The following is a 26,556-nucleotide window of genomic DNA, read 5'->3' on the forward strand; positions in this document are numbered from 1 at the left end:
CCTGAAGCTATGTAATTTCCCTATCTGGGACTGAATCGCGCTCCAAGAAAAGAATTAAAGACGCACACACTTTTCTTATCGTCAGCTAGGGATAAGCCCCGACGTTTCGGATGGCGGGAAACTACTTGCGAACTGTCAGGGTTGTCTCACCTTTCCTTTGAAGCATCCCTAGGTTATCAGTGCTCTGCCAACGAGTCGAGTAATTTTGGTCAAGACACTAATCCTCTGGAGGTCTCAGTGGGTGAGATCAGACCAGCCTGTGCTTCCCAAACCACAGCACAGCACACAGAGAACGTGGTCGTGCAGGGAACAGGTGCCCCGAGGAGCCACCCGCGCAGCACAGGGGGAACCCCGCACACACCGGCGGGGAGGCTCCCGCGGAGCGCTCCAGGCCCCGCGTTAGTTCCAGCGGACGCGCCACGGCCGTTTCAGAAGACGAGCTGTCCCGCTCCTGCTGTTTCTGAAATCATCGATCTTTCCCTCCCAGTAAAAAAATAAGATAAAATCTTTATTCCTTAAGAGGGCCGAAGTGTAAAAAGGCACAAAAGCCGCAAACACGCAAAAGCTCGAACTATGGCACTCCCTACAGTTCGCTCTCCGCGAATCCTACGTGTCTTCCCAGCAGGCTCCGGGTCATCGCGAGACTTTCTTAGTTCTCGCGAGAGTTGCCGGCAGCCATCTTCTTGGGGGTGCTGGGAGCCGGGAAGACCCCCCGAATCGTTCCCATTGAGCTGCTCTTCGTCTTCGCTTTCTTCATTTTGCCTCTCCTGCGTTACCGACAAGCAACTGGTCCCGCGGCCGAGAGAAAGCCCGGGTCTAGGCGCGTGTCGCGTTCCCGGTTCCGAACGATTGGCTGGGGTGGAGGGAAGGGGGAGGGCTCAGGCAAGCCGTTGCTGCCTCAGCCCGGGCCGGGGTCCGCGGAGGGGGAAGCTCCTGGCACCCCGTGGACTCGCGGCCTGCGGCGGTCCCCGCGGAGCTGTTCACCGAGCCGGCTCGCGGGAACCTGCCACCGGCGCCTCCCACCGCGGCCCACGCGGGCGGCGCGCGGAGGAGGGGGCGGGGGCAGCGGCGGCTGTAGCGGCCGCGACCTGGGCGGGCGGAGGAGAGTGACGGGCCTGGGGGCCGCGGTGGATGGTTTCTAAAATGATCATTGAAAACTTCGAGGCACTGAAGTCCTGGCTCAGCAAGACTCTCGAGCCCATGTGAGTACCCGGGGCTGTCTCCTTTCAGGGAGGGAGGTGGGCGATTGGCGGGCGCCGATCAGTGCAGTTGCCCCAGATGCATGCGGTGGAGGCCGAAGCGGTGGACGGAGGTCTCGGGGCTCTTGTGTTTTCTCCTCCGCTTCTGCCCTCGTCCCCAGGTTCTGCATATCCCGGAGGGCCTTCATCTTACCGCTGAGTTGGTCCTTGAACCGCTGTCTCCTGTTCTTGTCTTCACGTTATAGGTAGACTGATCCCCAACCTACACACATACACACACTTTGTGTGTTTCCTGAAGGTCCCCAAATCGGCTTCTTTCTCTTTTCTTTTTCTTTCTTTCTTTTCTTTTTTCTTTCTTTCTTTCTTTTTCTTTTTTTTTTAGCGAATCTGAGCATAATCTTCTGCCTACAGACTATCATGCTTATTTAAACGAACTGAATGGTCCTTATTAAAGATTTGGATAGTTCTAAGCCACTCAGGTTTTACCTAAATGCTATCCCTGCAGGAAAAGCCACGTCTCCCATGTGCCGGCTAGCTCAGCGGCCCCTCTCTTAGCTGGTTGAAGATGTAACAGGTGCTGAGATGCTCAGTAAAATTCCCCTTTTGCCACCTACACGGTCGTTGGCTTGTAGAGGAGGAAGAAATGCAGTCCATCCATATGGAATTTTTAGCAGTTTTAAGTGGGGTGTTGTAGATGGGCTGTGTGTTTTGGGGGAGGGGATTCAGAGTGCTGAAACGCTTTGGATTGGAAAAAATGAGTGTTTTAAGGATTTATCTCTGACTACATAAAAATATATAACGCGCCAAGTGCTTTATAAAGTTGGTTGATTTACAATAAACTTAAAGTGCATTGGGGAAAATTCACTCATTCAATAAGTTTATTAAGCACCTACTTGGTACTGTGGGAAGTGTTGGGGATGGAGCTTTCAAATTCCAAAATTGACAAGGCATAGTAAGCAAATATGATACCTTCAGGCAATAATAAGAATAGTGACGGTTGTAATAATAGATGTAAAAGACTGATTAGAAGGCCTCTCAGAGGAGGTGGCATTTGAGCAACATCATGGGGGAAGAAGGAACCATCTGTGTGAAAGTCTGAAAAAGAATGTTTCTTGTGGCAGGAACAGCAAGTGCAATGGCTCTTAGCAGAAGTGATCATAGTGTGTTCTAGGGAGAGAAAGAAGATAGTTACGGCTCCAAGGAACGCAAGGAACCTTGTGGTGGGGGAGAGAATGGAAGGACATGAAGTTGTAGAAATAGGGGCCAAGTCGTGGAGCATCTTTGAGGACATGTTCAAGAGCTAGGATTTTATTTAAATTATAATGGAATATGTTAGATGATTTAAAGCAAGCAAAGACTGATTTGATTTTGTTTTTAACTTAGGCTGCTTTGTAGAGATTAAGGGGGCAAAAATGGAAGCAAGGAGACCATTGTGAAGGGCATTGTAGGCAGAGATGTAGGTAATTTGCATTAGAGTGATAATGGAGACAGAACTAAATATATTTTATAAGTTAGATTTGATAGGACTTGCTGATGGATTTTATGTGGGAGATGTGGGAAAGTCAAGTCAAGGATGATGACTAAGAAGTTAGCCTAAGCAACTGGATGGGTGATGGTAGAGAAGGATGGAAGAAAAAAGGTTGAGGGAAAGAGGGTAAGATGGTTGGTTACATCTAAGTGAGATGTCAAATAGGTAGTTGGGTCTGTGACTAGAGCTTAGGCCAGGACTAGAGAAATTTGGAGTCACGTAGATGATATTTAAAGCCATGGAACTGTGAGAGATTTCCTAGAAAAATGGGTAGATATGCAAGAGAAGAGAGCCCCGGTCTGTGGTAGGAAGAAAATGGGATATATGTCACTAAGGGGATATATGACAAGAGGCAAGTTGTGAACTTAATGGGATGCTGCAGAATGGGTGAAAAAGATGGCAGTAGATATGTGACCCTTTGATTTGGCAAGGTAGATGTCATTGGTGACCTTAGCAAAAATAGTTTTACTGGAGAGGGATGGTACAGATTGAAGCCCTATTTCAGGGATTTGGGAAGACAGTGAGCATCAGTGTTGTATCGTGGTTGAGAGGGAGAACTCGGGAGCTAGAATGGCTGGATTTGAGTTCTGCCTCTGGCACTTACCAGCTGTATAATATTGAGCAAGTTGCTTAATTCAGTGCCTCTTTCTTCATCTCTAAATTGGAGAAAATAATGAATATGTGTTAAGCAAATCATTGAATGCTGCCTGGTTTATAATGAACACTGTTTTAGATGAACAGAAAACTTTAAAAAATGTTATGAGTCAAAATAGTATTCTTTTTTTTAAGCCTCCAATTTTTGAATTACTTATCAACTTTACTGCCATTTCTCTTTTTTCCCACTAAGCTAAAATTATATATAGTTACTTAGTGTTTATGCTTATAATTTTTCTTTTTAAAAAATATTTTTTATTGATTTCAGAGAGTAAGGGAGAGGGAGAGAGAGAAATAACAATGATGAAAGAATTGATCGGCTGCCTCCTGCACGCCCCCCTACTGGGCATGTGCCCTTGCCCGGAATTGAACCTGGGACCCTTCAGTCCACAGGCCGACGCTCTGTCCATTGAGCCAAACCAGCCAAGGCTATACTTTTTCTTTAGTTTTAACAAAGCATATTCCAGGTATCATGTAGCCTACTCAGATAACTAGCCCTGCAGTCATTACTTTTGGGATAAATAAGGCACTACATTAGTAGTAGGAATTGGGATTGGTCCTTCTATAATGTACATTGGTGTGGTAAAATTAATGGGATGCTGCAGAATGGGTGAGACTTATCCAAGTTTCTGCTCCTTTAATTGCATTTCAGGTGAATTCTTTTATTTAGATGATGAGTTTTAAAGCTCCAATTATTTAAGACCTGTGGTTTCTAACCTTGGTTTTGTGAAACTTTAGAATGGGCTCATTATCTGGAGGGATTTTTTTTGCTTTACTTTAAAGTTGTATAATTGCCAAATAGCACCTGTTTGAGAGAGGAACATCTGAAGAAGAGCTAAGAGTAAGATATAACTCAAATTTGTATAGAACTTTTTAGGTACTTGTACTAGTAAGGCATCTCATGGTTTTGGACTTTGCCCCACATTTTGAATGTCTTCATCCAGGAAACATTTATTGATTATTTAATCTCCTCTGTGCTAAACAGTGTGTTAGATATTGGGAAAATAGTAGGAAACAAGACATGAAATGACCATCTTCATATTGTTTACCAGTTAGCAGAGAAGACAAGTGTTAAACAAGTAATTACAAGTGTTGTGAAGTCCAGATTGTTGTCAAAATATATGTCTGGGAGGTCAGGAAAGGCTTTCCTGGCATAACATTTGATCTCAGTCTGCAAGAATGAAAGGCAGTTTGCTGGGGCAAAAGGATGGGAATGGAGATGTATGAGAGCATTCTAGGTTTTGGAGAGCAGATTGGATGAGGCCCTAAAGCAGTGGTTGTCCACCTTCCTAATGCCGCGACCCTTTAATACAGTTTCTCATGTTGTGGTGACCCCCAATTTCATTGTTACAAATTGAACATAATTAAAGCATAGTGATTAATCACAAAAGCAATATGTGATTATATATGTGTTTCCTGATGGTCTTAGGCGACCCCTGTGACAGGGTCATTCGACACCACCCACGCCCAAAGGGGTCGAGACCCACAGGTTGAGAACCGCTTCCCTAAAGTGAAAGAAAATGTGTCTTGCAGGAAATTGAAAAAAGAGCAAGGAGAAGAATAGCATTGGATAGCATCAGAGAGAGGAGCCAGATCACATGACTTTGTTGAGTCATGTTAAGGATTTTGGATATCACTAAAGGATAATAGGAAACCAGTGGCGGGTTTTAGGGCAGGAGAGTTTTCAGATTGATATTTAAAACAAAAATAGCCTAGTTGCAGTTTCAGCATGAAATAAAATTCAGTAAAGCTGTATTTTATTTGATTATAGTTCTGTAGGTATATCAGAAATCTGAGTTAATTTTTCATTATTGAAAGTGTAGGTGTTAAAATTGACCTTGAAATACTTAAAATTGATGTTTTGTTCTCTCAAACATTTGCTTAATTATACTTGCTAATAACATAAAATTAGATATTGGTCTTTCCTTTGATAATGTGAAGAAAAATCTGTGTTCTTTTTTTCAAGTTTTCTCTTTTAGTTTTTAAACAGAAAAGGTTTTCTGCTGTTTTAAAACTTTTGTGAGTTTACATATCACTAAATGTGGCACTTTTATAAAATCATGAACTTTTTTAGCTGAAGGGAAACCTCAAGATCTAATCAAACTCAGTTTTTCAGAAAATAAAATTGAAAGGCATTTAATGATGTACCCAGATTTTGCGAGTTTAGTAGTAAAGAACAGAATGCCTAAATTTGTGCTCCTGCTGCTAATGCTAAGTACTCCTCTGAAGATAGTGTGTTGTGTGGTGAAAAGAAAATAAGTTTTGAGTCCACATACACCAGTGTTCAAATCTTAGTTCTGCCACTTACTAACTGATTTCCTTATTAGTATAATAGGGAGAATTGTACTTGTTTCCTTCTGTAGTTGAAAGGATTGAAGGAGGCACATTTTTTTAGAGCCTACTCCTTTCTTCCTTCCTTAAAGTACTGGTTGATTAAACACAAATAGGTTACATTTCTCTTGTTACTGTTACTATTATCACTATCATTGCTACTGCCACTACCACCTAACATTTGTATTCATTGGTATGTTTTCTATTACTACCCAGTTCTATGAGGTAAGCATTGTTACCTCCATTTTGCAAGTGATGGCACTCAGGCCCTGAAGCACAAAGTCAAGATAACTTGCCTAGAGTCACAGAGTTAGCTATAGCTTGTAACTAAACAATGATTTAAACAAAAGCTTTTAGACTTGGGAGTCGTGTGTGTGTGTGTGTGTGTGTGTGTGTGTGTGTGTGTGTGTGTGTTTGAGTCATGTTTTTAAATTACTACTATACTGTACTTTCCTATTACTGTTTTCTCTTTTTTATTATAACATTTTCATAGTGATAGCTGCTATTGTAAGGAAACAAGTTCTGAGGCATCATGGTTATCAGTGCTTTACAGTTTTAAGAAATAAACCTTTTAGGAATTTTTGTAATCTTTCCACCTTCACCCACACTTGTTACGGTACCTTTCTCACCACATTAAAATACATTTTTGTTCCTGTTTTACAGGAAGAACTGAAAGGTGATAATTTTACTCCTGAACTTTACCTCTGTTTCCTTCCTTTGATCTTTTCCTTTCTACAGACTCTTCTGGGCATAGAAAATCTAATCTTTCATGGAAGAAAAACTCAGCAACAATAGCAGCAAAAACAAAACAAAATATAAATCATATTTTTCCTCTAGTCACTTGCATCCTCGCTTTCTTTTCTTTTTAGAGGTGAATCTTGAGAAATAGTAGTCTTTAATTTTTCACTCATTTGCCTCCAACCATTTATTTCTTAATGCTTTACAAAATAGCTTCTTTCTGCTTATGTTCAACCAGAATTGCTTACTTCAGTGTTACCAATGATTTATGTTTACTAAATATAGAGATCTTATATAAACTTTATGTTCTTTGACCTGTATTTATAACATTAGACAATGTTGATGCTGCCCTTTTTTTTTTTTTTTTTTTAACTTTTGAGGTATTGATTCCCTAATACTTTGGTTCTCTTTTTTCTCAAATCCATTCTAGTCCCTTTAGTTCTTTTCTTGCCTTTTAATTGTATTTTGTAAGTTCTGTTTTCATGACTTTTTTTCCCTCAACCATTTCTCCTGCTACCTCATTCACATTCATTTCCATGGATGGTTTCTGTTATAATTTGTGCCGGTGGTTCTTAAAGTTTTTTTGTGTGTATTGTACATTCTTTGAAAGTTAAAGAGTTCCTTCTTAGGATGTTGCATATCTTTCATACACATTTACTTTGAATTTCAGAGCTTTTCAAAGAGAGCCTCTATGCAATTATTTCTCATATTTATGTTTTACTTAACCACTGACCACTCTTCAAAGCCTTAAGCTCTTATTTCCAATTTTAGCTGCTTATCTACCTAGTTCTCTTATCTGAACTTCAGACTATATTTCTTAAAATAAATGTTATCTGAATTCAATTATTTTCATTTCATTTTTCCAAATTATTCAAGTGTTAACATAAGGAACATCCAAACCTCTGGATAATTTTTATTTTTAAAAGAGTTTGAGTCAAACCAATGACATTGCCAGGAAGCAAGATCTGAAATGCTCTGAGGATAACAGTTTTGCAGTTTCTTTTATACATTAGTAATAAGAGAGAGAATGGAAGGACCATCACATAAAAGTGGGTAAAAGCAAGGTGTGAGGTAGTCAAGATTCTGTGCTCCCTTGAGGGTGGTTTTTCAGGAGCCTGGAAAAGAGGACTAAGGTGTGTTAACCTAGATCAGTGGTTCTCAACCTTCCTAATGCCTTGATCCTTTAATACAGTTCCTCATGTTGTGGTGACCCCAATTTCATTGTTACAAATTGAACATAATTAAAGCATAGTGATTAATCACAAAAACAATATGTAATTATATATGTGTTTTCCGATGGTCTTAGGCAACCCCTGTGAAAGGGTCGTTCAACCCCCAAAGGGGTTGTGACCCATAGGTTGAGAACCGCTGACCTAAATGAACAGGGCTTGCTTAAAAACTTCTTACTAATGAAGTTCTATGGACAGATGTGACTACCCACCATGACCTGCCCAGTTAGGAATTTATGATTAGATAAATCTGTGAATTTACTTTTCATCACTGAACTTGCCCGTTTTATTTTAGAACCCCCCTTTTGTCCATAGTTTCCCAATTTGGTTATCAATCCAAAGGATGCATTGATGACCAGCCTTTTGGTCAGATTGTGTACTAGGAAGGCTCATTCCTAAGGAAGTCTCAGTACCTATGTCATCTTGTTGAAATGGTGAATTGTTGGGGATGGGACAATATTCTAAGCATGGGATGTGAGCTGAGGCTGTGTTTTCTCAAAAGAGAAGAGTAGGTAAATGGAAGGCAGTCAGGTCTTATGGCCTTTGTTGTGAAAAACACCCTGCAATATTTTTGTCCTGTGTAATAACATGATCTGAATTTTTGCCATCTGTCTCATTTTTCTGTATTTTGCATCTAGTATAACATTTACGTAAGCCATAAAAAGACTATTAAAAATTATCTTCTACATCTTTGGTAATCATGAACAGTTGGAGTATATAGAAAAACCCAAAGGACAACTATAACTATTATTATGATTAATGTTATTAGCAGACAGGTAAAGGCAGTCAAACAAAATGGTTTCAGAGTTCAATATCAGTCTGTAGGTATAAATGCCTGTTGATATCTTGGGATAGCTGTCTACCTCTAATGTCAGTGACTTGCATCTTAGAGGAGTTTTTGATATTCATTGTAGGCAGAGATGAGTGTTAGAGACAGGGATAGATGTACATTCATGATTAGGTACCTGATAAGGTCCCATTCAAAGGTCAGAGAGTCTTTGATGTCCTTTCCAATAAATAAAATCTCCAGGTGGTAGAAAATGACTTTTTGTGTGTATATGTGTGTGTTAATTCTATCTATTGATTTTTAGAAGGAGTGGGGGAGAGACAGAGAGAGAAACATTAATGTGAGAGAGACACATCAATTGGTTGCTTCTCACATATGCCCTTGACCAAGGCCGGGGATCGAACCTGCAACTGAGGTATGTGCCGTTTACTAAAATCAAACCTGCGATCCTTTGGTTCGTGGGCTGACACTCTAACCACTGAGCGAAATTGGCCAGAGCTCCAATAAGTTTTTGATTTCTTCCTCTCTTCTCCTTCGAGCACTCCCATGATGCCAATGTTGGTACCCTTGAAATTGGTACCCAGAAGCTCCTTACACTACCTTCATTTTTTAAAAAAATATATTTTATTGATTTTTTTACAGAGAGGGATAGAAAGTTAGAAACATCAATGAGAGAGAAACAGATCAGCTGCCTCCTGCACACCCCTAGTTGGGATGTGCCAGCAACCAAGGTACATGCCCTTGACCAGAATCGAACCTGGGACCCTTCACTCCCCAGGCCAACACTCTTTCCACTGAGCCAAACCGGTTAGGGCTACCTTCATATTTTTATATTCTTTTTTTTTGCTGCTGTTATGATTGGATGTTTTTTGCTTCCTTATATTCCAAATTCTTGATTTGGTTCTTCACATCCTCTATTCTACTGTTAATCCCCTGTAATTATTTATTTCAGTTAGTATATGTTTCATTTCTGACCGGTCCTTTTTTATGTTAATGTTATCACTATAGGAAGTTCTCATTAAGTTCCTTGAGCATCCTTATAACCATTGCTTTGAACTCCTGTATCTGGTAGTTTTCTTGCGTCTATTTCATTTAGTTCTTTTTTCTGGAGATTTCTCCTCTTCTTTGATTTGTGACATGTGTCTTTGTCTCTGCATTTTGGCTACTTCCCTGTATTTGTTTCTATGTATTAGGTAGATTTGCTATGTCTCCTGGACTTGGTAGAGTTGCCTTGTGTATGTAGTAGGTGTCCTGTAGGGCCCACTGGCTCAGCCTCCCCAGCCACCTGAGCTGGGCATTCCCGTTGTGTCCTTGTGTGAGCTGTGTGTGCTGTCCTATTGTAGTTGAGCTTTGATTTATGCTGGCGTCTTTGGGAGGGCTTAACCCCCAAGTCAATTGGTTGCTAGGATCAGCTGCAGCTATAACTGAAGAGCAGGAGCCCACCCTATAGAGCTCCTTGGTACCCTTGAAATTGGTACCCAGAGGCTCCTTACACTTACTTCAGTGGCGCTTTGGGGCTCAACGAATCCTCCTCGTGAGTGTGTCACTCATGGAGGTGGTAGTATTGTAATCCAACGTGATTGAAGTTGACCACTTGGTACACTGGCTCTGAGGCCTCCAGGGTGGTGCAAAGTCAGCTTTTACCTGTGCCCTTGCCTGGGACTACCCAGCATGAGCTACAAGCAATCTGCACATGGCTGCTACTTGTGTTGAGCTTGAAGGTACTGAGGAGAGGCCAACCTGTGAACCAAGGCTGCCTGCTGCTAGTGCTGGGCCTGGGGCCACCTATTGAGAGGTATGGGGTATGTAGATACTAGCTGTTGCTTGAGAGATTGCAGTGTTTTTATCTGCTATTGGAATCAGGATAATGCTGGCTTCATAAAGTGAACTTGGGAGTGTTTTCTGCTCTTGGGTTTTTTGGAATAGTTTAGAATAGGTGTTCTTCTTTGAATGTTTGGTAAAATTCACCTCTGAAGCCATCCAGGCCAGGACTTCTGGTTTTGGGGAAGTTTTTTGTGTTTTTTTTTTAAATACAGCTTTAATTTTATTAGTTGTAATCTGTCTATTCAGATTTTCTGATCCTTCCTGATTCATTTCTGGAAGATTGTATGGTTTCTGGGAATTTGTTTAATCCATATTGTCTAATTTGTTGGCATTAGTTGTTTGTAATATTTTTAATCCTCACCTGAGGATATTTTTCCATTGATTTTATTTTTAGAGAGAGTGGAAGAGAGGGAGAGACAGAGAGAAATGTCAATGTGAAAGAAACACATAGATTGGTTGCCTCCTGCACGTGCCCTGACCAGGGTCCAGGCTGGGAGGAGCCTACAACCGAGGTAAGTGCCCTTAAGTGAATGGGACCCAGAGCCCTTTGGTCTGCAGGCCAATGCTCTATCCACTGAGCCAGACCAAATAGGGCTATACTCTGTTTCAATTATTTCTGCTCTGATCTTTATTTCCTTTCTTCTATTCACTTTGAGCTTGGTTTTTAGTTCTTTTTCTTGTTTTAAGTGTAAAGTTAGATTGTTTTAGTTTTTTCTAGTTTTTTAGAAATGCTATGAATTTCCCTCTTAGGACTGCTTTTGCCATGTCCCATAGATTTTGGGTGGTTGTGTTCTTATTTTTATTAGTTTCATGGTACCTTTTTATTTCTTCCTTAATCTCATTGTTAACTCTTTCAGCGTTTACTAACATTTATTTACTTCCATGCCTTGTGTGTTTTTCAGTTTTTTTCTCATGATTGATTTTTAGTTTCATACAATTATGGTCAGAGAAGATGTATGCTTGATGTGATTTCATTCTTGTTTTTGTTGAGAAATCAGCTGTTGGGATTGTGGTAGTTACCCTTGTAGGTAACTGTCTCTCTCTTGTTGCTTTTACGATTCTCTGTCTTTAACTTGTGCCATTTTAATTATGGTGTGGCCCTCTTTGCGTTCTTCTTCTTTGGGGCTCTCTATGGTTCCTGAACTTGTGTGACTTTTTCCTTCACTAGGTTAGGGAAGTTTTCAGTCATTATTTCTTCAAATGGGTGGTTGATCCCTTGTTTTTGCTCTTCCCCTATGTTGAGGATGTTGTTATGCTGTATGTTGTCCCAAAGGTCCCTTAAACTATCCTCATTTATTTAAATACTTTTTAATTTTTGTTGCTCTGAATAGGTGTTTTCTGCTTCCATTTCTTCTAAAGAGCTGGTATGATTTTCTTCTTCATCCAACCTACTGTTTAGTTCTTCTAGTCTATTGTTCATTTCAGATATTGTATTCTTGATTTCTCACTGGTTCTTTTTTATTATTTCCATGTGTGTTTTTTTTTTTTTTTCATTCTGTTGTTCTCACTAAGTTCCTTGAGCATCCTTAGAACCATATTTTTGAACTCTATATCTCATAAATTGCTTGCCTTCATTTCATTTCTTTTTCTAGAGATTTCTCCTGTTTTTCACTAGGCATGTTACTTTGTCTTCCCATTTTGGCTGCCTCTTTGTGTTTTATTCTGTGTATTAGGTGGATCTGCTGTGACTCCCAGTTTTGATAGGGTGTCCTTATGTAGTAGGGATGCAGTGGCACAGTCTCTTTGATCACCTGAATTAAGTGCTCTTCCCCTTTCATATTTTTGATGTGACAAAATACTGTGATTTTGTTACTAAGTTGTAGTAGCTGTAGCTATGTTTTTGTGTGTGTGTGTGTGTTGTTGATCCTCACCTGAGGATATTTTTCCATTGATTTTTAGAGAGTGGGAGAGGGAGAGACAGAAACTTTGATGTGAGAGAGACAACACGGATTGGTTGCCTCCCGCATGCACCCTGACCAGGGCCAGGGATAGTGCCTATACCGAGGTATGTGCCCTTGACTGGAGTCAAACCTGGGACCCTTCAGTCCACAGGCCAATGTTTTTTATCCACTGAGCCAAACTGGCTAGGGCAACTGTAACTGTTTTTACTACTCTTTAACATTTATGCTATAGTTAATAGATTAATATGCTATTTTAAAACAATTACCATATTCTTATTCGGTTAATCAGAGTTATGTGTACTTTTGTCTTTTTATTTCAGCTTGAAGATCTCCTTTTTATCATTTTTTTTTGTAAGGCAGTTCTAGTGGTGGTGAACTCCTTCAGCTCTTGTTTGTCTAGGAAAGCCTTTATTTCTCCTTCAAATCTAAAGGATAACTTTGCGAGATAGCATATTGGAGGCTGGAAGTTTTACCTTTCAATAATTTCTGTACAGTCATGTGTTGCTTAATAATGGAGATATGTTCTAGAAATGCATCATTAAGAGATTTTGTCATCAAGTGAACATCATGAGAGTACATTTATACAAACCTAGATGGTATAGCCTTCTATACAACTTGACTCATGGTAGCCTATCACTCTGGCTACAGCTTGTTATTGTACTGAATACTTAGGCAATTATAACAGTGATATTTGTGTATCTACACATATCCAAATAAATATTAAAAAGGTACAATAAAAATACACAGTAAAAGGTAAAAAATGGTAAACTTTATAGGGCCCGTATGAATAGAGCTTGCAGGACTGGAAGTTGCCTTGCATGAGTCAGTGAATGAGTGGTGAAGTGAATGCGAAGGCCTAGGATAATACTATACATTACTGTAGACTTTATAAACATTGTACACTTAAGTTACATTAAACTTCTAAAAAATACATTTTTTTCTATGATAAATCTTACCTTACTGTATCTTTTTCACTATATAAACTTCAATTTTTTTTAACTTATTGGCTTCTATCTAATAATACTTAGCATAATACACTAATACAATTTATAGAATTCTTTCTTTATATCTATGTTTTATTATTATTATTGCATTTTAAGCTTTTTTGTTAAAAACTAAGACACGGATACACATATTAGTCTAGGCCAGGGGTGGGTAACCCCTGGCATGCATGCCAAACATGGCACACCAGTAACTTTTGCTGGCATGCAAAACCTTCTCTTATAATCTTCCATTTACAATTTTTTTCTTAATACTGACTTTTTTATTTTTCAAATAAATTCAGTGTAGGTGCATCTTAGGTAAATAAATAATTTTACATAACAAGTTATCTTAAAGACCATAGACAGGGATTGACGAGAGAGGGGAAGAGCAATTTCTATGCCTCTGCCTTAACTCTCCCTGCCTTCCTAGATCCAACCAGTGTTTTGGTTTCGTCCACATACACTTGGGAATCTTTGTTCTCAGTGATGAATTTTGTTAAGTGTCGCAATAGGAGTAGCCTGACGGATGAAAGTAGTAGCTAGTGCATATCTCTGAAGGTCACGAAATATAAACCTGATGTAAAATCTCTGTCATCAGTGATGCAGCAGCAAAAGTCCCACTGATAATATCAAACAGAGTCATAAAGTTTTCTGTTGGAGTATCAGTGTACATGTATACATTAAAAAATAAATGTATTTTTCATCATCATATACTGTGTTTTTGTCGCTCGAATGAATTTTCTTATTTCTTCAAGGTTCTTCACATACGTACACCTTTAGAGATATCAAGTAGGCATAACATGGTCTCAAAAAATTAGGGTTGGCACGCAGAAGAATTTTGAGTCAGAGATTTTGCTGGTTTTGGCATGCACTCACAAAAAGGTTGCCCACCCCTGGCCTAGGCCTACACATGGTTTGGATCATCAGTACCACTGTCTTCCACCTCTACTTATTATCCTACTAAAAGGTCTTCAGGGGAAGTAATCATGGAGCTGTCATCTCTATTATAGCAATGCCTTCTTTTGGAATACCTCCTGAAGATCCTGCCTGAATCTTGTTGAGGAGGTCTTACTGTTTTCAGAAATGTTTGTGATGGTTTGCTTGCTTTTTGTTGTTTTCCATCATAGATTTGCTTGTAAGCAAATAATGTGCCATGAACATTCCTTTCTATTAATGATAACCTTTCACTGTTGGGGCTCCATAAGGAGCTTGCAGGGGTCTGGAAAAACTTATGCTAAACCCTTCACTGAATTTTCTTGAGGGTTCATCTTTTTGTTTTTGAAGTTTTTCTATTCTCTTGCCTCTTTATGCATTCCTGTTCAATTTCCAATAATTCCTCTTTAGTCAGTTCTTCAGGAACCACTTCTAGGAGCGCCTTAATGCCATCCTCTTTCACATCCAAGTTAAAGTTGTTTGCCATCTCAAAAACAGCCTTGTTGAATTTTGCAAACTTTTTTTTTTTTTTAAACTAGAGGGCTGATGCACGAAATTCGTGCAAGGGGCTTGGCCCTCATAGCCCCTTGCAGCCCCAGCCGGCCCTTGTAGCCCCTTGCAGGCCCAACTTCGTCCGGAAGGTCATCCGGCTGTTTGGGCTAATTAGCATATTAGCTTTTTATTATATAGGAAGGATTATATAGGATAATAGGAAGCTTATTTAGAAAGTTACAGAAGTAGAAATGAGCTGTTGAAGAAATGGGCTCCAGAAACAAGTGACAGAGGCAAAAGGAGGAGCCCTTGGAATTTAACAGAAAGATGGGGATGGGGGGTGTGGAGAAGGAGATGGCATGCTTCCAAGAGGGAGAGCTGAATTTTGCAACCTTTGTCCTTTGATGTTATAGCTACAATGTCACTAGGCAATAGACATTTTTCAGCTCTGTTACAATCTTATGGGGCTACCATTGTATATGTAGTTCATCACTGACCAAACATTATTGTGGTGGCTGACTGTGTGTCATTCTACCCTCTCCTGGCCTGTAGAGTTTCTGCTGAGAAATCTGCTAATAGCCTAGTTGCAGTGCCTTTGTAGGTTATTATCTTTTTTTCCCCTGACTGCTTTTAAAATTCATCTGTATCATTGGCTTTTGACAGTTTTAATATGATGTGTCTTGCAGAAGTTCTTTTTGTGTTGAGATAATAAGGTGTTCTTTTACCTTCCTCAGGTTTGGAAGTTCTCAATTATTATTTCTTTATTTTCTTTTCATTATTATTTCTTTAAGTATACTATCTGCTCCCTTCTCCTTCTGGGGTACCTATTAGTCTTATGTTGGCTTTTCTAATGGAGTGATATTTCTCAAAGTTTCTTCACTTAAAAAATGTTCTCTCTCCTCTTTCACATGAATCATTCCTATATTTCTATCCTCCAGCTTACCAATTCTCTTTTCCATATGATATGTCCTATTTCTAATGCATTCTAATGTATTTTTAAATCTCATTCATTTTAGTTCTTCAGCTCCAGAAACAAATTTCTGTTTGTTTCTCAGAATTTCAATCTCTTTGTTAAAGTACTTCTTCTGTGCATTACTTTTATTCCTGAGATCATTGTATTGCCTTTTGGAGTTTTCTTTTAGCTAGTTGAATTTCTTCAAACAGCTCATGTCTTTCTTTTTATTTTTTTGTAACAGCTTTCTTTTATCAGTTAGATTGCAGTATTTCATGTCTTTGGGTTTGCTTGCTGGAAAAATATTTTCTTTATGTGAATACTGTATTACCGTGACTTAAGGTGTTTGATGGGAAGCGCCTTTGTTGCTGCATTTGAACTAGTGAACACTTTTCTTGTTTAGGCATGACGTGTGTAGTTGGATTCTAACAGTTCAAACAGGTTGGTGCTTAGGAGCCTTCCTTTTGTTTTCTAGAGAGTGGCGCTATAAGAAGTTAATATTTTTTTTTCTCACTGGAGCTGACTTGCTTCTAAGTTTGGGAGTGGGTACATTTAAAAAAAAAAAAGGGTGGTGGCAAACCCCAGGGGAGGAGTGTCTTTAGCACTTGGGGCTTCTAATGTGCCTACACCTCAGTAGGGGGATCATCAAGTGGAGGGGCCCCAGAGGTCCGTGAATAGTCTTCTTGCTTCTTGGGGCAGATAATGGGGAGACAGTTTCCTTCAGTTCTCTTTGTCTGCCTACTTTCCTTTCCCTTCCCCTGACACTGCAGTCTTCCTTCAGGGAGAGCAACTGGTCCCTCCAGCCGTAGTGCTCATGGCCATGCAGACCCCTACTCACAGCTTTTACCCTCCACTTCTCTGCCAGAAAGGTTATTGTGGCTCACAGCTGTACTGGCCAGCACCTTCCCTGCTATCAGTGACGGGTTGGGCCTGAGCTGGCAGTCAGACATCTGTCTTGCAGTCTGGGGCTCTCGCAGTCCCGCACCACTTGATCCTTATCGCTGTCCTGCAGTGGAGGAGGGAGAGGCTCCCACCACTGCCACTGCGCTTGCCAGCTGTGAGCCTGGCTTCTGGCTGAGCAGTGCTCCCTCTCTGGGAGTGCACTGACCACAGGGGGCAGCTCCTGCATTGAGTGTCTGCCCATAGTGGTCAGCACGCGTCATAGCTAGCGGTTGTTCTGCCATTTGGTCAATTTGCATGTTAGGGTTTTATTATATAGGATAGGATTATGGTTAGGAAGAGGTTTTTAAATCCAGCTAGCTTTTGTTGGATTATGACGTTAAAAGAGGTTTTATTGTCATGCCGAAGTATTTGGACATTTTGTGGAGTAAGTTATGGACAGCGGGAAAGATCATTAAAGCAAGGAAGCAACTTGATCAGATCTCTAAGAATGATACTATGGTATGCAGAGGTTTGGTTAGATAGCATTTTGGAGACAAGGAAGATTAGTGGTGTTTATTTGTTTGTTTTAACCCTCAATTTGTTTCCTAGATCATATGGGGTTCTGTGTTCCTTATCCATTCTGATCCTTTTCAAAGCTAGACAGGCAGGCAGGCCTCTATGGTCACCATTTTTGCTTCTGTTTGCATGTCTCAGAGTAGAAGCACCTTTCTCTGCACCATCTTGACTTATATTGCATATGTGCTTACCTCCCCTTTCTTGTTCTCTCTCTTCTCCCAGTAATTTGTGGCAAAGGACTGGTGATTCCCTGGGGAGTTTGTGAAGCTGTAGCTTTCTAGTGAAGTAAGCAGGCTTATTAGATTCAGCTCCCTGGTTTATTAGGCTTAACAATATCAGATTCCCTTTGCTCCCTTCCTTTATTAATATCTTACTACCTATGCTAATGTGTTTCTCCCCTACAGAACTTTGGGCTTTATAATCTTACAAGGGTAAATGAATGAAGGTCTCATCTTCTGTAGCTTCTTGCTATCAAGTGGCATAGTCCTTCCTATGCCCAGGCCAAGAAATTCTTCCTATCTGCCAAAGGAATAAAGGAGTTAAAGGGAAGGGGGAATCTTCTCTCAGGGAAAAGGGATTTTGCAAAGTCCAGGTCAAGTGAGGCTGTCCTAGGGAGGTGGCATGTGCGATGACAAATTCATGGTGATGCTGGACAAACTGGCATTCTTGTATAGGTGACAAATTTGACAATAAAGTTAAAAAGACATGGTCCAAAAATGAGAATTATAGCAACTAAAGGTCTGGTGAGAGGCAAAAATAAAGTGATAGAGCGAGGACTAACTTTACAGTGTCCCAGATTAGATTGAGGGGGGCTTCTGTGGGGTAAGGTATGTCACACCTATCTGAAGCCCTCTTGTTTACTGTACTTAATTCAAATTAAACTGAGGGGAACATGCTAAGATTTCTCTCCTGAATATCCTTGGGCATTTTATGTCTGAATTACTTGGGCAGAAAAGGGAAAGCAGTTTTAGGTGAAGCCTATAGATCGCTCCATACTTCACCAACTCAACCATTTAGTTCTGACAACAATTCAATCCAGCCAGACTGCTGAATCTCATTTTCGGAGGGGGTGATGCAGATGGGCTTCTAATGTAAGGTCTATACTGTATAAACAAACAATCTATACTAATAAAAGGGCCATATGCTAATTAGACTGGGTCGACTGGACATCTTCCGGATGTCCGACTTCCTTTTGGAAAGTTAGGGGGTGACCAGGCCGGTAGGGGGGCAGTTAGGCAACCAGGCTGGCAGGGATCAGTTAGGGGGCTATCAGGCTGGCAAGCAGAGGCAGTTAGGGGTTATCAGGCAGGCAGGCAAGTGGTTAGGGGCAATCAAAGCAGGCAGGCGAGCAGTTAGGAGCCAGCGGTCCCAGTTGGAGAGGGTGCAGGCCAGGCTGAGGGATCAGCTCCCCCCCCCCCCCCCCCCCCACACACACACACACGAATTTCATGCACTGGGCCTCTAGTCAGGTAAATATATACCCTATGAAAACCAAAGGAAAAATCCCCACAAAGGTTAATGAACACAGCAGATCATAAACCAGTTTCTGAGTCCATAAGACTGTCAGTTGGGAAGACTTCCAAATGCATGGCGTTTGCTGGAATGAAAGTAAAGCAGTTACAGTCTGATAGATCCTCTTTGTCTGCAGTTTCAACGTTTCTGGTGATGCCATCAGGTGTTCAGGTAAATTCTATGTGGCATAATCATACACAGCCTTAGGAAAAAAGTTTAGTTCTCAATAATTCTTAGAGGATATATGGTTGGGGAAAAAAGATGAACATAGCCTTAGAGGGTTGAAGAAAACTATAATAGTTCCGGAACCAGTTCAGTTTATAGGTAAACAAAATTTTGAAGACAGTTAATTGCACTAGAGTCAAAGTATCCACAACTGGGCATTGTAATTTCTACTGAAACAAATTTTTTTAAAAAATTATTTTTATTGATTCCAGAGAGGAAGGGAGAGGGAGAGAGAGATAGAAACATCGATGATGAGAGAGAATCATCGATCGGCTGCCTCCTGCATGCTCCACACTGGGGATCTAGCTCATAACTGGGCATGTGCCCTGACCGAGAATTGAACCCCGACCTCCTGGTTCATAGGTTGCTGCTCAACCACTGGGCTATGCTTGCCGCTGTTGAAGGCCACTATTGAAACACATTTTTTCTCCTAAAGTTTTCCTCACTTTTATTAAAGAGACTGCATTAAGTCTAGTCTTAATTTGGCTTGATTATTTGCATAAATACAAGAATAGCAATTGGTCACACAGGCTTTTTAAATCTGCTTTATTGAAATTTGGTAAGGAATGTTTAGACTGAGCTTTAATCAGCCCCTCAGGGCAAAGTAGTCAATCCACACAGTTTCCATCAAGCTTTGCCTGCCATACCTATAGGTTTGGGTAAATTCCTCAAAAATATCTTGAGGTTCCTTTCCTGCCATCTTCTCAGGAAAGCAACCTTCCTTCCTTACCTGGAAGGACTGCCATGAACCATGTGAATAAGCAAGGTACTGGGCTATTTCTCTAATGCAGTGGTTCTCAACCTTCCTAATGCCGCGACCCTTTAATACAGTTCCTCATGTTGTGGTGACCCCCAACCATAAAATTATTTTCGTTACTACTTCATAACTGTAGTTTTGCTACTGTTATGAATCGTAATATAAATATCTGCTATGCAGGATGTATTTTCATTATTACAAATTGAACATAATTAAAGCATAGTGATTAATCACAAAAACAATATGTAATTATATGTTTTTTCCAATGGTATTAGGCAACCCCAAAGGGGTCGCGACCCACAGGTTGAGAACTACTGCTCTAATGGGTTTGTATTAGCTTCAAAAGTCAAATCTTGATTCCTTAAGGCTTTCTGGTGACATCCAGAGTCCAGGCATGTCTCTCAGACGTGACATTCCAGTCAAAGTCTTGGTTAATAAAACCACAACTAGAAACTGGTCTTATTGGATCCATGCAAAAAAGTGTATTGCCTTAACTCATTCATTTAGAATTGCCAAATTCTGGAGGGATTAGGTTGAGAAAAATATAAAGCAAAAGAAAAAGTTCTTGTCCTCTTAATGTATTGAAAAGGACCCAACTTTAACTGTATTAGACATTTTAAAAGTAAGCAATTAGCATTCTTAGATTGGAAAATACATTTTATAGCTTCTAGAAATATAGGCTCCTTTATTGGCAAACACACACTTTTTAAAAAATATATATTTTATTGATTTTTTACAGAGAGGAAGGGAGAGGGATAGAGAGTCAGAAACATTGATGAGAGAGAAACATCGACCAGCTGCCTCCTGCACACCCCCTACTGGGGATGTGCCCGCAACCAAGGTACATGTCCTTGACCGGAATCGAACCTGGGACCTTTCAGTCCGCAGGCCGATGCTCTATCCACTGAGCCAAACCAGTTAGGGAGGCAAACACACACTTTTAAGATACATACTTTTCTGAGACAGATATTATAAAGCAAAACTCACTGATCTAGAAAGGAACAGTTGAAATTAAATTGATTTGCTGAAATGTCTAAGGTTTTTCTCTCCTTAAGATTTACCTCCCAGGAATTTGCATTTTAAAAAATGGTGCAGATAAGAGTTCTTAGAGATCAGATATTTGCATCTCAAAGGTACAGACTTCAGTTTTATAATGCCAACTATACTCCCTTTCCTTGAGGGACCCAGATTTAAATTTCTGCTAGTTGGCGAGTATGCATCCTGAAAGTGGTCTTTTGGGGGCACTGTGGATGGAAGTGATACATCCTATTTTCTTTGTGGAGAGACAATTTTCTTCCTTGTAAGAGGGAGAAATTGGTTATCCAAGTGAGGCATGAGTGACCTCCATGCTTCCTAGCCCCATGTCTCATGACCAAGGCCCTTGCCTCACTTCTCACCTGAAGAGGAGGAGATCTCGAAGATTTCAGGTGTAGAGCATTAACAACACTCAGAGTGGTGACCTGGCACTGTTGGTTTTATTTAACTCCACAAGGTGTTTTTGATGGCCTCTGGCCTTAACTAGCCTTACTGGAGATCCTCACCCTCAAGGAATCTCTATATATAAAAGGCTAATATGCAAAGTGTCCCCTTGGGAGTTTGATTGCTTGCTGTGATGTGCGCTGACCACCAGGGTACCACCAGGGTGGTGGTGTGCTGGTGGCGAAGGAAGGGGGAGGCGGGGAACCTGATCATCCCTGAGTGCTGGCCAGGCCTAGGGACCCTACCGTGCACAAATTTTGCGCACCGGGCCTCTAGTGTTTAATTAACTTACACTGCCTTGGGCTTACCACTCTGAGAATAGTGGGGCCAGCTAGGCAGAGATAGCAGTTGTCCTTCTTTAAGGAAGATCATAAATTGCTGGGCCCCCCGGGGTATGAGAAGGCCAAAAGTTTTGGGAGAGATTAACAAACATTCAGTCAATCTTCAGATTATTTTAATATAAAATTTCCCATTTTTATATTTGCATCTGAGGCTTTTTACTTGTATACCTGTGGGAGATTTAATGAGGACTGAGATTTGGGAATTTTCAGCTTTGGAGTCATGATTTCCCATGTTTACCCGGGGCTGTGGACATGAACACAGCATCCTGTGCCCACAATCGAATAGAAAGCTCTGGCTGGCAGCTTCTGCACCCAGGCTGTGATTGCTTGGCTGGCCTGGGCCTCCCTGTATGGGGTGATCGCTGGCCGGTTCTGCACACCCACCACAGCGTTACTGGCTGTTGGCCTGGCCCTCGCTCTGTGGGGCAGTTGACCTCAGAGTGGCCCCCAGATAGATCTCCCTGCAGAGGGAAGCCCCACCCACCTGCCGCAGCGCTGCCAGCCAGGTGGCCTGGGCCTCCCTTTGTGGCCGCTGGCTGGCTGGCTGGCTGGGTGGCTGGCTGGGTGGCTTGGGCCTCCCTCTGTGGGGTGATCGATTGCTGCGCAGAAGGAGTCCCCGCCCACCTGCTGCAGTGCTGCTGGCCAGGTAGCCTGAGTCTCCCTCTTTGGGGTGATTGTGACAACCCACCCCCACTCTGATTGATCGCCCTGCCAGCCGGTGGCCTGGGCCTTCCTCTGTGGGATGATCATGGGGCGATGCGGGGCCCCCTGACCAATCTCATCGTATTGCACTTGCCTTGTCTGGCTTGACGCCAGTGTGTGTCATAGCATGGTCATCCGGAAGGTCATTCAGATGGTTGTTCTGTGTTGTTTGGTTGTTCAATCGAGTTGCCTACTACGCTTTTATTATTATAGATGTATTGTGATAATTTTTTCAGTGATAAGAACTGGTTTGTGTGATTCTCATGGGTTGATATGCTTATTTTGTGGTGGTGATTTTATTTTGTGAAATTAAGTGGGTGTGATTATTCTCAATGAGTAACCTCTGCTGTAACTAACTGCTACATACAAATAATATATTTTTGCCTTAATTTGAATTGAATGAAGTTATAATAAACTATGGCAAGCATTTTTTAATGTATATGTTATATTTGTCGCAAAGGAATTCGAATTTTTGAAAGAGTAGTCTAAGTACAGAATAATAGAACCATGGCTGATGCAAATGAGATATTTTTCCTGAATATAAAGTGGAAATTTTGTTGGAACAGACGTGGGTGTATACATGTTCTGAAGTTACTGAGTTAACATATTTGAATTTAATTTTAAATTCCCACTGCCACCTCTAGCTCCTTCTCTCAAGATTACTGAAAATAGAACCTTGGGTTAAATTTTAACAGTTATCTTCCTCTGAATTTCTAAAGCCTCTAAGAAACTTGAGCAAAACAAAATAGTTTTTTAAAACATTGTACTGGAATGTTAGCTTTTTAATTTTTAATTTTTTACTTTACTGTTGTGTTACTATTTTGAAAGTTCTAAATTAAAAAGTAAAAATTAATATGATGAGTGTATTAAGAATAATTTTAACATTTATATTAGGGCTTATTTGATTTGTGTTATTTAGAGTATTAAGAAAATTTATTTTGGGGGAGAGACTTAACACTTGATTTTTGCATTGCTTTGGCTTCTCCAACTTATTTAGTGTGTGTACTAACAGTTGGAAGAGAATGACCCTCTTAGATTGTCACCCCTATGCATTTCAAGGCCATTATTATTAGTTGTATCCTTAACACAGTATATTCAGAGATTGATAAAATTTTATATTTATGCCTTCAAAATCATTGATTTGAATGACTTCATAGCAATCTGGACATTACATTTGTCAAAGCTCATTGAAGCCATTAATTTTTAATCCTAACAGAGAAGAGAAATTAGAAATTCAAATGTTTTTGAATGCCCACTTTGCCCAATCCCACTGAACTGTTGTTCCTCATGTATCAAGTAGGCACCCACGTCAAGCCTTTTCTGTAGGGTGCCTTGGCCTAAGTTACCCTTGCATTCCATTTTGATCCCTGTTTAAATGTCATTTCATCAGGGACCTTTATTGATGATCTTACCTAAGATATATTCATTCATTTATTCTCTTTTCTTTTCTTCCTCCTTCCTTCCCTTCATTCTTTTTCTTCTATACTCTGTCCCTTTACATTGTATTATTTTTCTTTAGAGCACTTGTCTACATGACATTACATTATTTATATGTATGTATACATTGTCTGTCTCCTCCTTATACTTACCCCCTAAATTCCTTGAGGACAGGAACTTTATTTTTTTTAAAGTTGTATCCTTAAGATGTAGAACAGAGTCTGACATAGTAGGTGCTTATTAAATACTTTTGAAAGATAAATGTGGTATTTAGATGATAATAAATGTATTTACTTATTCTGTCTCAGGTACTGTGTTAGGCCCAGAGGCTACACTCATGAGTAAAAAGTTCTATTTTTAGATTTTGATATTTTTGATAAAACTGCCTTACATAAGGTAAACTTTATAGTGTTGTATAACTTTAAACATTTTACTAATATTTATAGATTAGTAATTAAAAAGAATACTGCATTATCTTATATTTTATATAGCTGCACAATATCCCGGGAACAAAATTAACCTAGGGATTATGCTCTCTCAGATTTGTGAGGGATTTACTATCCAATCTAGTACTTATCTGCCAGGGGCTATTCAGCCTATGTTTGAAACCATTCTAATGCTGGAGAACTCACTTTCTCTCAGACAGTTTATTCTGCCTGTGGGAGGCCTCTGATTATTGTTTTTTAAAGTCTGTCTCTATTTTAAGCCAAAAATGGTTGCTTTCATTTACTAGTTCTAATTATATCCCATGGAGGATATAGTGAATAAATGTAATCCTTTCTTGTGATAGCCCCTCAATTATTTGAAAGCCTACAAAACTCTCTCTGACATTTCAATTTTCCTGAGAATCCCTAAGTAAGCTATCTGACCATTTACCATTCTGGTCTTTTTCTATGAATCTGTTTGAATTTGTTATATATTTATAAAAGTTGGCACCGGTAAGTGAAAGCACTCCCTACTGCAAAAGAGAACTGCACTGCACTGTTTCCTTGGAAGTTCTCAGTGTTCTGTTTTATTGCATATTGATTTAAGTTTTCTCCCAACCATTTCACACCTTGTCTCACTTGACTTACTATTAACTAAAATACTTAGTTGCTCCCCCCTGCACCTCACCTGCCACAAATGCTATTGGTATGTCATGTCTCATGCCTGCCTTATTTTGCAGTTTCTGGTTTTCTTTATGTTTTCCCCACCTCCCCTCACCTCCAATTCCCCTCCCCCCCCCCCCAAATACACACACACACACACACTACTCTGAGTTAGACTCATGCTTTATTGGCATATTATGTTTTTGCTGGGCTAAGTGCTTATGAAATACTAGGGGCCCGGTGCACGAAATTCGTGCACTGGGGAGGCGGGGAGTGTCGTTCAGCCCAGCCTGCCCCCTCTCACATACTGGGAGCCCACAGGCGATGATCCCCATCACCCTCCAATCGCCTGATCGGCCCCTTGCCCAGGCCTGACGCCTCCGCCAGAGGTGTCAGGCTTGGACAGGGGACCCCCATCTCCCCCCGATCACTGGCTCCCGCCCAGGCCTGAGGCCTCTGGCCCAGGAATCATGCCTGGGCAAGGGACCCCCATCTCCCTCTGATCGCTTGCTCCACCCCCCGCTCAAGCCTGACGCCTCTGACCCAGGCTTCAGGCCTGGGCAAGGGGACCATCATATCCCCCCAATCCCCGGCTCCGTCCCCCACCCAGGCCTGATGCCTCAGCCAGAGGAGTTGACCCTCATCACCCTCCGGTCACCAATCACCGGATCGGCCCCTTGACCAGGCCTGAGGCCTCCAGCAGAGGTGTCAGGCCTGGGCAGGGGACCCCCAGCTCCCCGCGGTTGCAGGCTCCGCCCCTGCCCAGGCCTAACGCCTCTGGCCTAGGCGTCCGGCCCAGGCAGCGGGGACCTGCAGTGGCAGCAGGGGGCGCCGCGTTCGTGGGCTTCGCTTTAGGCCCAGGCAAGGGACCCCTAGCTCCTGGGACTGCCAGCTTCGACCATGTGCAGCTCCCATCGCTGGCTCCACCCCTACTTCCTGCTATCACTGGCCAGGGCGGCAAAGGCACCTGATCATGGCTGGGGGGCAGGGCAAAGGCGGCCCCAGGGCTGCCTTTGCCCTGCCCCCCAGCTTTTAGCTGCCCCCTGGGTTTCTGATCACTGTCAGTGGCAGGGGGCTTCTTCCTGCTTTCCCTTTCGCCTCCCTGCATTGTGCCTACATATGCAAATTAGCCGCCATCTTGTTGGCAGTTAACTGCCAATCTTAGTTGGCAGTTAATTTGCATATAGCCCTGATTAGCCAATGAAAAAGGTATCGCCGTATGCCAATTACCATTTTTCTCTTTTATTAGTGTAGATAGAATCAGTGGGAATTTGGCATGCTTTCTGAGGTGGGAATGCAGTTTGCCACTCTTTCAGTATTCCTTTGTCCTTAAGCATTTTCAAATCTGATTTTTTTTGGTCTCTTTCTCTGATCTGAAAGAAGATTTCAGCCCCCCCCCTCCCCTTTTTTCTTTCACATGTTTCCAGAATGCTAGCAGTGTAGAAGAGGGTAAAGTGTAGCTCTGACAAGATATGTATCATTCACACCACAAACCTATTATCAGTAGCAGCTAGTTTAGTAAAGTACTTAATGAACAATCAATCTTGCCATGGAGACAATTTTAAAAAGTAACTAACCCCTTATTATGTGAATGTGATTCTTTTGATTAGGTTATTTAGACTTTCGTTTTACATCATTTATTTTGCATTGTAGGTTATCATTGCTAGATGTTGATTTGATGCAGCATTGGCACTTTTAATTAAGACAAATAGAAAAGAGAACACATTTTGCATGTTCCTGATACATACCATTTTGGTGTATTATTAAATGTTCATAGTTCAGATTATTTTTTACTAAGCTATAATTTGCAAGCACATACCTTTTTTTGTCAACAATAAAGATAGAAAACACACAAAAAAACCCAAAATAATTGAAATACAAATAAAATGCTTTCTTAAAAGACTTAAGAAAAATTGCCTATCAAATACAGATTTACCTGTTTTGCTGTTAAGTGTGAAATTACAAATCTTCTAGTTTATAATTTGCAATCTAACAAATTTTAAAAG

At 40.9% G+C, this 26,556-nt stretch overlaps 1 protein-coding gene across 1 annotated transcript in view; it reads left to right on the forward strand.

The window, feature by feature from the left end:
* The first annotated feature begins 685 nt into the window (after window positions 1-685).
* RBM26 (RNA binding motif protein 26) overlaps window positions 686-26,556 on the forward strand; it is an 89,157-nt gene continuing 63,286 nt past the window's right edge. Inside the window, exon 1 of the mRNA XM_081083773.1 lies at window positions 686-1,202. Within this exon, the coding sequence (XP_080939899.1) occupies window positions 1,132-1,202 (71 nt within the window). The 5' untranslated portion in view covers window positions 686-1,131. The remainder of the gene's footprint in view (window positions 1,203-26,556) is intronic.

This window comes from Myotis nattereri (genome assembly GCF_964212035.1).
Source record: "Myotis nattereri genome assembly, chromosome: 2".
Classification (NCBI taxonomy): Eukaryota; Metazoa; Chordata; class Mammalia; order Chiroptera; family Vespertilionidae; genus Myotis; species Myotis nattereri.